At 42.0% G+C, this 12,423-nt stretch overlaps 1 protein-coding gene across 4 annotated transcripts in view; it reads left to right on the plus strand.

Annotated features, from left to right (window-relative positions):
- The window catches only part of TBC1D4 (TBC1 domain family member 4), a 117,685-nt gene that overhangs the window by 86,494 nt on the left and 18,768 nt on the right, over nucleotides 1–12,423 (plus strand). For all 4 annotated transcript variants that reach the window (XM_066619691.1, XM_066619693.1, XM_066619692.1 and 1 more), the window contains 3 exons: nucleotides 2,938–3,098; nucleotides 5,466–5,675; nucleotides 10,215–10,373. In XM_066619691.1, the coding sequence (XP_066475788.1) occupies nucleotides 2,938–3,098; nucleotides 5,466–5,675; nucleotides 10,215–10,373 (530 nt within the window). The remainder of the gene's footprint in view (nucleotides 1–2,937; nucleotides 3,099–5,465; nucleotides 5,676–10,214; nucleotides 10,374–12,423) is intronic.

The following is a 12,423-nucleotide window of genomic DNA, read 5'->3' on the forward strand; positions in this document are numbered from 1 at the left end:
GTTCACAAATTCCCGCCCCCCCCATAGCAAATTACTTAGCTATAATTACTTACAGTTTAAACAATGTGGGAACTTCAACCTCTAACTTAGCTGGCTATGGTCTGGAGGCAATAGCAAGTATGAGTCAGTGTTTCTCTCTCAACTCATCCCCCATGCTTGCTATCGCCTGCAGACCCCAGCCAGGCCTGAGTACAGCCACAAGCAGGCAGAAGATAGAAGAGGAGGACTATCTTTATTCCTTCAGAGTCATTGGGTGGTCAAAGGGGAGGGGAGATGTTAGGTGGCAAGGGAAGTTGGGAAGAGCTTTCTCATTCTCATTTAAAATACCACTCTTCAATATCCTTTAACAATGTTCTTGCAATTTGTGGGTCGTGTGAAACCTTTTTCTGCAGTTGTATCACTATGAGGCTGCTTAATCTTTGGGGTCACTTTATTCTATCCAAAGAGGAGTAGGTCTGTTCCATTGGGTGGAAGAAGAAACCAGGTCCGTGTATCAAGTAGGGTTTTTCTCTCATAGCATTGATCCTGCATTTCTTTATAGTTTTAGTATTGTAAGACACTCCTCTTATGAATATGTAGTTTAACGTGTTTGTAGTACATATGTATTATGCTGCTTCTATTCACAGAGCACTTCAAATGGAGCATACTCTGTGAAACTGTATATTTTTATTTAAGAACCCCAAAAAACCTTGTCTAACCTGTTAATTTCTCTTCCTGGAAACATATGGAAAAAGGTCATGCTTCTGCATCTGTGGGATTTCTGTTCCCGCAGATGCCAATAACTGCAGATAAAGAAATCTGCAGTCCGATGCACAGAGAACCTCCTGAACACTACTGGAGGTTGCATCTGGGAAAGCTTCTGAGTTGCAGGGAGGCCAAATACAGCCTCCCCGGGCCTCAGAATGCCTGCTAGTGCCTTTTAGCAGGGACTTCTGGTTTTCATGAACCTTCCAGGTGCTTTTAACAGGGACTTCCAGTTTTTATGAAAACTGGAAGTCAGTGTTAAAAGGCTGTGGTGGGCACTCTTGCGAGGAGGCTGCAGGTGGCCTGCCTGTGACTCGGAACACCTGAACCTCCCATGATGTCCTCTGTGAGTTCTCCCACCATGGGTTTGGAACCCACAGAGGGTAAAATCCATGGATAATGAGGGCTCACTGCATATATGGATGCTGACCTCAGTTGTGAGATCACTTTCTCTCTTCTATACCCTATTAATTCATTTAGACCTTTTGCCATTAGAAGAGATCAGATGTTAAATGCAATTGAAAGATACCTATTGCTGTGACCTGCTATATGAACTAGATCAAACTATAGAAAAGGAGTTTTGGAGAAGTCAGATTTCAGTAGGGAACCAAGTGAAAGCCATATTCTGCCTTTTCTTGTCCATGTTTTTCCAATCTTTTGCTGAAACTTCTGTTGTGGCTGCCTTTTTCTACATGTTGTACTAGAGCAGGGGTGTCAAACATAAGACCCGGGGGCCGGATGCGGCCCCCGGAAGCTTTTTATGCAGCTCTCAGCTGCTGAGGTGTTACAGCTGAAATGGCAGCCCGCATGAAAATTGGGCTTTCCCAAATCTTGAAATATGATCAAGATTTGCATACTTTATCTTCTGTCATTTGCTGTTAATGAGTTTCTATATGAGAACGAGGTCTGATTTCTGGCCATTAGCTGCTTAATGATGTCACTTTCTGCTTAATGACATCGCTTCCAGAACTCAGCTGGAGCCGTGAATGCTAACTTCAGCCCTCTGTATGAAACGAGTTTGACGCCCCTGCACTAGAGTGCTATGCACAGTAATACTATGTTAATAATAGAAAACGATGTTACACCACACAAGGTGCCCAAGAAGATATGAATAGAATAATAACCTCACTGTGTGCTCCCATGTTGCATTTCCCTTCTGTCCAATTTTTGGTAGTACTGTAAAGAGAAACACATAGAAGAAGGGAAGTTACCTTTATTCAGCTATCCCCTACTCTCCCCTCCCTGTGCTGATGTCTCACAATATCTTCACCTTGTATTCACTAATCATCACAGATGTTGGAGATCACAACCCCAGAGAGAACAACCTAACTCTACAGAAATAAATTTTTATTTGCTTTTATGCAAGAAGAGCCTCTGGAAAAGTGGCCTGCGAGACTTTCAGGGGCCTTTCTGAGGCCCATGGAGGCCGCGCGCATCCTCTGCGGACCTCGGAAAGGCCTCAAGAGGTCCCTAGAGAGGCACTTACGGTTTTCAGGCAAAAACCGTAAGCGCCTCTCTAGGACCTCCATGGTCCCCAGAAGAGCCTCCGGTGGCAACTGGAGCACAGCTAATCCCACAGATACAGTGCCTGGGGCATTTGCCCTGTTGTCCCCCCAGTATGCCACTGTCTCACACTTGTACACATACAGAGCATAACCTCGTCTATGAGGTCATGATTGAGGCAATCATGACTTTAAATTATTTGAAGGTGGGATAACTGGAAATATTTAACATTTGGATATACTGACATGAAGGTTGAACAAAACATTTGAAGGAGCAGGTCATCTTGATTTGGATAATAAAGAATCTACTGTGTGTGTGTCTTCTCTGTATATGATTTCCCATTGTAATTGCTACATGATGTGCATTTTTAAGCAATGCTTGTTGAAGTTATGAATTTTTGTTGTTCCAGAATGCTAGTATAGAACCCTCTAATGGTTTGTAGAAGCCCTAGGGGTGTGGTTATTTGGGGGCAATTCTGTATGCCATGGGCTGAAAAGGGAAGGGGACATTTGGACCATGGTGGGGTCAGTCTGCTTAACCCCTGATATATGAAGATTACATTTATAGAATGTAATCCTATGTATTTAAGACAAGTTTGTTTGCTGGCCTTGCATGGGTCCCGTCTAGGCCTTTATCTGTACTACTTCACAGTGATATGGATTGTCTTCCCCCTCCCAATCCTTTCTACAGCGATGGGGAAAGAAGAAAAAGGACCTCCTCTGTGTGTAGCAATGACTCTGTAAATGCTGGTGGAATCATTCTTACCCCTCGCCGGATTTCTTGGCGGCAGAGAATCTTCCTAAGGGTTGCATCGCCCCTGAAGAAGTCTCCCTCAGCAATGCAACTTCAAGGTCTGTGTGCATTTGGGGTGAGCCAACTGTACAATATCCTATCGCTGCATTTCTCACTTGAAGAGTTTCCCTTTTTTATTTTTAAACAAGTGGGCACAACTGCAGTTGCTTATTGCAACTTCTGATACTTGAAATAACTTGTTTCAGGCATTGGTGTTGCTACCTATTAAATTGTTAGCTTTGAGTTTGTGCAGGACTACGATTGACAAAATGCTTTAACTTTTTAAGAAGTGCTGTTCCGGAGGGGATGATGGGCAAAACAATGGCAAATTGTTTTGTGTGACTACTTTGGGGTCTATACTACACACTAACTGCACGTGAATGTGTGACTACCACTGGCCTGTTCCCTCCTGCATCACCCCAAGTTATGTTTCAAGTTATGTTCTGATGCCAACATACTTGGTCATAAGGTCTCTAAGACTTAGCTTGCCTTTGTTTATATTCTACTGCCGTATTTTTATTATTCAATTTTGAGGTGCCCTCTGGATACCTTCTGGACCAGGGGGGAGAGAAAGTGGTTGTCTGCAGCTTTGAGACTTCTCTGATGAGGTTTGGTGTGAGTGTCAGGCACCGCTACTACCAGTAGAGTGCTTTAATAGCAGTTGTGGGTGTTAAATCAAAAGAGGCACTAATTGCATTTGGCTATTATCCAGTGGCCCTCAAGTGGTTCTCAACCCACTTTTTAGAATGAGAATCTGTCAGGACCCACCGGAAGTGATGTCATGACTGAAGTGACATCATCAAGTAGGAAAATTTTTCACAATCCTAGGCTGCTATCCTACTCACACTTACCCAGGAGTGACTATCATTGTTAAAAGCATAGACATTGTGGCCTGTTAAAAGTACAGATGTGTAACATTTTCCCAAATGCAGTCACATAGCATCAAGTCTAATATATAAAAAAAGACATTCAAATGAATGTGAACTTACCTGAAATTGGTTTGTGACCCACTTAGTGGGACCCACAGTTTGAGATACACTGCTATTATCAGTTGAGAAGGGGCACTTTAGGCAGAAGAAGGGTTCTAGCTGTTGTTGAATATCTTTTCAACTTGCATATTATTTATGAAGCCGCTTTGTGATACATAAGAGAATGCAGATGCCTGGTACTTGTATCATTGAGATGCAACTTGCAGATTTATAAATGTTCTCTTGTGTTCTGGCCGTACTTATATATTAAGCAGCAATAATGTAAATGATTCCTCATTGACACCCATTACATTCAGATGTGATGTGATTTAAGAGCTCCTATAGCCCAGTGGGTGCTAATGGTGATTGGAGTATATTGTCTGTAGGTTAGGGCAAATTATGAAAGCTGAGAATCCTAAACGATTTGCTCATGATTACATAAAGGGGCAGGATCAGTGAGAGAAAATGCAAAGTTGCAGCAGCGTGATGAATCCAAGATAATGACCAGGATAGTCGTTCTGTTCTCCTTTTTTCTTTTCTGTTGAAAGAGCATTTGTGCCAACAGGTACATGTGCACAGATATTCTACTGGGCACACGATTGCAACTCATAAAAATAGTAGCCCAGAAAAGTCTTTTTAAAGTACAGTTAATGTATATGATTGTATAAACTTTATTGCATAAGCAAAACAAAGAAACAACCCCAAAAGTTTAGATTCATGTTTCAGGGAGCTTGTATTGTATTGGCAACCTTCAGTCTCGAAAGACTATGGTATCGCGCTCTGAAAGGTGGTTCTGGCACAGCGTCTAGTGTGGCTGAAAAGGCCAATCCGGGAGTGACAATCCCTTCCACACCGGGAGCAAGTGCAGTCTGTCCCTGGTCTGTCTCCCTGGCTATGGGCCTTCCTTCTTTGCCTCTTAGCCTCAGACTGTTGGCAAAGTGTCTCTTCAAACTGGGAAAGGCCATGCTGCACAGCCTGCCTCCAAGCGGGCTGCTCAGAGGCCAGGGTTTCCCACTTGTTGAGGTCCATCCCTAAGGCCTTCAGATCCCTCTTGCAGATGTCCTTGTATCGCAGCTGTGGTCTACCTGTAGGGCGCTTTCCTTGCATGAGTTCTCCATAGAGGAGATCCTTTGGGATCCGGCCATCATCCATTCTCACGACATGACCAAGCCAACGCAGGCGTCTCTGTTTCAGCAGTGAATACATGCTAGGGATTCCAGCACGTTCCAGGACTGTGTTGTTTGGAACTTACAATCTTCAGTTTTGGTGAAAGGGGGGAAGTAGAAGGAAACAACTGATGAATGTGGGCAAATACGTTTGCATGTATTAGGCTTGGCTATGTATCTTTCATATAACCTTAAAATACTGGTGAGTGTAGGAGATGATGCATTGCTTTGCCATTGTGATCTATTTATCGGATAGTTTAGTTGATCCTTTCCAACATACAATTCTTTGCAGATGGAGGTGATGGAAGTGAATTATTACCACTTTCTCCCCTTGCAACATCTTTGGAGGAAGACCCCCTTGTTTCCCTCTTGCAAAATGATGATGCCCAGGATAAGAGTGGCGAAAAAAAGAACTCTGAAGAATTGCAGACTCTGTGGAGAAAAGCTATCCATCAACAAATACTGTTACTTCGAATGGAAAAAGAAAATCAGAAGTTGGAAGGTTGGTGATGGTCAATATTAAGAATGGCTTAAATTTGTTCAGCCTTCGAGATACACATGGCCCAGTATTGGCTAATGACTCACCCACAAAACTTGAAACAGAACTTGTTAATGTAACATTTGCATTTAGTCTTGAAGGGATCCCTTTTAAGAGCTCAGCACTTCCAATCATTTTGTCAGTTTTCTCCCATTGCCAAATTTTCCTTGAACAGCCATCTTCACAGTATCTGCTGATGATCTTTTCTTCTTCTGGGTCCCTGTAGGTAGAAGGGCGGGATATAAATAAAGTTTATTATTATTATTATTATTATTATTATTATTATTATTATTATTATTATTATTATTATTGCCACATATCACTATCTAGTCAAGCTTCTGCTCATTCTTTTTCTTGTAGCACACTGATTTTCAAACAGTGTTCCTCAGAAATTAGTCTAGAGAGTTCCTTAATGTGATTGGCAGACAAAATTTCCTAAAGATGGCTTCCTGATTTTTGACACCAATGCACAGGTGAACGATAGTTTGAGAAGTATTCTAGAGTGCACACTTGGCTCATATAGGGCAATGATAATGCTCAGACCCCCCCCACAAGAACTGAGAATGAGTCCTGGAATATGTGCCGGAATCCCCTGGAACGTGAAAGTGCTCATGGCAGATAATGCATTGATGAGAGCTGGTGTAATACAATGGCTACTAGACTGAGCTGGAAGTCAGATCTTGCTTTCCTCATGAATTCTTTACGTGGCCTTCAATAGGCTACTCACCCTAGACCTTGGCTCCCCAGCAGCAAGTGGAGATACTTATTTACTAATTTGTTGTAAGAATAACATCAAGAGGTGTTGTGAAATGCTATGCACACTCAAAGTGCTGTACAAATGTCAGTATTTTGTGGAAAGCTACCTTTGAAGGGCAGGAAATTTTGAAAACGTCCACGTCATTCTCTTCAGAATGTCAGTGCTTCAGCTTGCACAAAAGAGCTGATTGTGTAAGCTGGGTCAGCAGAATCTAAAGTTGTTCCTGGAACATACTACCACAGGCTGCATGTGAGAGAATGTGTTTGAATGCTCACCAATCTAAACTCCCTAGTTTTGTGAATATGGAATGTTGGAGAGAAGGATTCAGCTTTACTTACTCCTGTTGGCGTGTTTTCATATGCAGGAAAACGCCTGTTTTGAAACACTTGCACCAGGCAGTCTTCCTCTTGTACCCTGCTGTGGCAATATGGTCAAGGAACAGCTTTGCCATTTGGATGTCTGGATGTATAAACTGATTCTTAAATGGGGTATTGGGCATGCAGAAGGCACCTACCTGTGTAGGGATCCATAGCTGAGCATCACATTTAAAGGGTTCTTAATCACTGCGCTGGACCCATGGCACATCATATTCATATGCAAATAATCTCTGCCTTTTGTGGAAGCAGTGTAGGCATATAGATGCATCTGGTGTAGAGGGTCATCACGTGTGTTAAGGATACTTCTGAATGGACACACACAGAGGCACATTTTTTTTTTTTTTTTGCAAACAAAATGTCTTGTTTTAAAACAAGTTCAAATCAAGTTGCTGAAAGAGTAAGAACTTTATCAATCTGGAATGGGAGGGGGGGGCTAGAATGGTTGAGTACCATGACATGTTCTTGTGTGCACACTTTCTCTCTTCTCTTATTATCAATTTTATTTTGGCACATGAAATACAATACATTTTATTTAAAAAAAAAATGATGTTATGGACACAGTTTTTCTCTTTGCTCATAATCCACCTCACATACCTCATACTTTTTTACCCCCCTTTCCTCCCCATACTCCGACCTATCCTATCTCTTGATGAGGACAGCATAAATTTAGAAGACTTGGGATAGCCAGTGTAGCAACAAAAGATGCACATGAAATCAGAAAAATGGAAGGTGAATGCAAAAGAAACATCCACCAACCCCCTTAATCCCTTACCAACATGTTGGAATTTTTACAACCAATCTCACTTAGGCTGTTACTCTCTCTTTAGCAGCCCAGTCCATTCAATCTTGGGTCTACTGTTCAAATTCTGGACTCAAATTAACCTTCCAGCATAACAGTACTAATTGTTTTTTAAAAGACTGCATCATAGAATCAGCTTTTGAAAAGTTTAAGAAGGGGGGGGGAGATGTGCAGGGAGGCTTGTGGTGAAAAAGTATGAAATGTATTAAGAACGAAATGCCTTGCAGTCTTGTTAAATAGATCGGGGACTAAAAAAAGCACAAGCAAATTCTTTTTTTCCTTTCTTAATGATTAATGTGTTATAGTGAAAACAAGAAAATAATAAACAGTGGCAGTGGGAATTGTGCTTGAGTAAAAGTTTTAATCCATGTGTTCAGCCTTGTTGACTTGCATCATCTTCAGAATTATTTACTATATGACATAGCATTTAATCTTGTATAATTCACTGACTGAAGCAATTTAGGCTGCAAATCTGCTCTTCCTTTGTGCCCAGGAGTAAGTAAGTTGTTCAGGGGTTTCTCATGCTATTGTGAGATTATTAATTTCCCGCCCCCATATGCAGGTTCCCCCCTGTTTTAATAGGCTTTATATGACATATGTGAACAGAATACTAATAAAATACTTCTTGTTCTTTCTAATGCTGTCGAGGACCCTTGAACGATTTTTTCTTTTATAGAAGGTAAGAAGCAAATAAAGAGATTTTTTTTTCTCCTCTTGACCACTGATCAGTGAGAAGGAACCTCTTCCCCCAGACCTTTTGCCACAGTTGCCACAGATGTAAATGCAGGAATCTGATACCTACATAAATTCCATAATTTTTATCTTACTAGTAAACTTCAGTGAGCTGAAGAACACTTCACAAGCCTAAAGACAAGTTAGCAGACTAAGCAGTCCCAGAATGTTGGATCTGGCGTTTGGATCCATGTCTTTCTGTTATGGGCTGGTTGTGGTGATGCCCACAACATCTTATCAGTTTTTTGTCTTACCAGTCACCCTCTATAGTTAGGAAGCAGGTCATGCACCAGAGTTCCCTCATTTACTTGAATGAGACAGAAATCTGTCCCTAGTTTTCTACTTGCATTCCATCCCAGAAAGTCTCTCTCTTGACCTGGATTCTGCATGCAAGTCTGCTCAGTGGAGAAAATTTGACTTCCTTTAATAGCATTATGGCAGAAATCATAAAAATGGCAAACATGTATGTCCTTTAGTGTCAGATTCATAGCTTACCCCAGAACTTAAACCTTCCATTATACATGAGTTTGAATCACAGAAGCCCAGCACAAAAGCATTCCTGCAAAGAACCAGGGCAAGGGTTCCCCCAGATACAAATGACAAAATAAAAAAGCACATCTCTGGGCTGGTGCAGATGTAATACCAGTTCTCTTACCTATGGTTAAGTGATTGAGCATGAGCCATCAGATTGCCTGCGCTCTGTCCAAAACCTCTCCCCTCTCTTATATACAGTCCTTACCTGGGCGTAATTTAATGAACATTAATAACTTTCATGTTGGCGGTTCCCAAATGCAACCTACCAGCCTGGGAAGCACTGGCCTATGCCCCTTTAAGAGGTGGGGACAAGGAAGGCAGCAATGCAATCCCCAGGATTACACTGCTGCTGAGACAGAACGGGGAGTTACCAGCAGGTGATGTTGGCCTTTGGGGGATGTGGGGAGCCCCACGGATCGAAAAATGGCTTTGCAATTGAAAAAGAAGAGGTTTCCAATCTCTAGTTTTAGTGAATTGGAGGCTTGTAGAGTCTTGTGGAGGGCTCCACGGGGTTCCCTGCAACCCCTCCAGAGGTTGGCACAACCTGTTGATAAGTTAAACCCCCTTTCTGACCCAACAGCAGCACGATCCTGGGGATCACCACCCCACACAAAGTCTCAGTTGGTTCTTTTTCCCCATAGAGGACTTAGAGAACCACTCACTGCTCTAAGTAGTTCTATGTCTTGAGGGGTGCATTGGCACCAATTGTAAAGAAGCTTAAGAGAGAACCAGTGTTGCATCTGTAATAACTTTCAAGGATTAGTACTCCTGTTAAAGTTGGATGAAAAGAATCCATTTACTTAGATCTATTTTGTACCTAAAATCCGTTTATTATGCTTTAGAGTCAGATATCCTAAAGATGGGTTCCTCCAGTTTTTGAATTGGTGAAAATAGTATAACAGCACTCAATTGGCATTGCATTTGTTTTGACAACATGAGTTATGGTGTAAAATGTAACTTTGCCTTGCATGCCTCTTGTATATTTTTAACCCATCTGAAATGCCATAAAGTCTAATGATTACCTCAATAAGACTTGGGACCATGCCAGTTTATTGGCCTTTCCTCCAAAACCTTGAATGATTAAGAACTGGTTCTTACAAGGTTCTAAGTGTGCAGTGTGAACACAACATTGCATGCATCGACCTTCAGACTTGCCTCTGGATCATCTTACCTGTGAGGCATAACAATGTATAGAGCCTTGTGCGCAAGGTCCCATGCATATAGGCCTGAACTACATGGTGTTATCTGCTAATCAGCAGACATTAATCTGAAGTGGTGTGTGCCTTGTGTGTTCTCTCTTACAGCAAGCAGAGATGAGCTCCAATCCAGAAAGGTTAAATTGGACTATGAGGAAGTTGGTACTTGTCATAAAGATGCTATCAATGTCTGGGATAAGAAACTATTAAATTGCAGAGCCAAGATCAGATGCGACATGGAAGATATTCATGCCACTTTGAAAGATGGTAATTTTGCATGTAGGCGATAGAGTGAAATACACAAGTGCCATGTGTCTGACTTCAATTTGAAAGTCCCCATATACAGGGATGGAGAATAGTAGAAAAGGGGAGCTGCTCTCTGTCCAGTGATTCCTTTTCTTTGCATTCATTGCCCCATACTTTCAAATGAAAACTTGTTTATTATAGTTTCTTTGAATCTTGGATTAGCATTCGTCATTTGAAAAGGTGTGACTAAAAAGTAAAGATTTCTCGGCTGCAACAGCAATATTAATGTTTCCAATAAAATTAACATTGTGGAATGTATTTAAAATTTAGAGGGGGCGAGCGTAATGACAGTTCATTGCTATGATAAGGGGAAAACAGGCATTTTGGAAAAAAGTAATGGTCAATGATGAACCTGTTTAATTTTTCCCAACATAACATTTATTTTGTGTAACTGATTTAGATGTAGAGAAGAATAAATTTTATGAGAATTCAGACAGTACAGACAACAGCCAGTGCTTAAGACAATATTCTAAGATGCTGTTCTGTGAGTGTCAAAGTGGATGTTAGTTTGAATGTGCGCGTTTGGCTGTTTTCCTCCGTCTCCTCCCCCCATTTGTATGTGAAACAAGGTGATACCAAGATATGGGTCTAGGGAATCTTTGGAACTTAATCCTGATCATAATCTCCTGGTTATGCCATTTTACTTACAATATAGGGTTATGCCACCCTACTTACAATATATTACAGCAAATAATGCTTGACTGGCACATGATTAGTATAGTAACTGTGGGGAGGACTGTCAGAGCCCCCCACCCACCCACTTTCTGTGGAAAGAGAAAAAAGAAACACCGAATATATACAAAGTAGTGCCTAGGCTGGTTCTAAGAAACTGATATGTTTGTCAGTTGACAAATAAGTAAACAAAAACCATCAGCAGTATTGCAGATGGTATACAGTGCACCTTCCTTATCCACAAGGGTTTGGTTCCAACCCTCCCCCCCCCCGCCCCAAATAAGGAATTCTGTAGATGCTGGGATCCACTTCTAAAACTTTTGCAATTGCTTACCTTGAGCCTCTGGAGGCCTCTCCTGGGTTGTACCAGACTGGCAATCCACTCTGTTGGCCTCCACAGGCTCACATAAGTCTCTGGAAGCTGCTTCCAATAACTGGAAAATCAGAAATAGCTTCTGGAGACTTTTGCAGACCATTCTGAGGACTGTGAGGCCACCAGAATCGGTACAACCCAGCAGAGGCTTTCAGAGGTTCCAGATTTGCATGGAGCCTCCAAAGGCACCCATTTATACGTGGATGGTTAAATAAGCATATACAGGACCCACAGATGTGGAGGGTCCACTGTATATTATTTGGCTTGGAAATGGTAACTAGATCTCGGCATTCTCATGCCGAATGAGAACAAACCCTAATGCTTCTCTCTAAAATACATAAACATCCTTATCAGTGGCATGGGATGTTGTGACCGAGAAGAGTCACAAAGATATTGTGACTGTAAACATGCGTTCTAGGCCAGGGGTGTCAGCTATAAGGCCTGAGGGTCAGGTGTGGCTTGCAGAAGCTCTTTGTCTTGGTGTTTCAGCTCCCACCAGTTTGTGATCCTTTCCATGAGCCTTTTATTTAAAAACAGAATCCCCCTCCCCACTCCACAAGGATCACAAAACTTGTGGGAACGTAAACACAATTGAAGTTTTAAAAACTAAAACAGCATGGTGGGGGGGGGGAACACATCAAAACTGAGATGGGAGCAAGGTGCCACAACCAACCTACCCCACCATGGCTTTACTATGTTTCACAGCCTCTTCATACACTATTTTAAACAAACAAATCAGGAAGCTGAGCTTCCACCAGGCCACATCTCAGATTTAGGCATTGTGGTGCATATTCAGTCTGCTCCTTAAAGCAGCCATTCTCAACCTTTTTTTGGCTACGGCCCTTTGGGAGCTCCTCTCAGGTTACAGGACACACACTCCCTGTCAAACAAGGATACAACAAACAGATAAAATTCACTTCTCACAGTTTTCAGTTTGCGGCCCTCTTCAAATGTCCCAGGGTTCCC

This window comes from Tiliqua scincoides, chromosome 3, assembly GCF_035046505.1.
Source record: "Tiliqua scincoides isolate rTilSci1 chromosome 3, rTilSci1.hap2, whole genome shotgun sequence".
Classification (NCBI taxonomy): Eukaryota; Metazoa; Chordata; class Lepidosauria; order Squamata; family Scincidae; genus Tiliqua; species Tiliqua scincoides.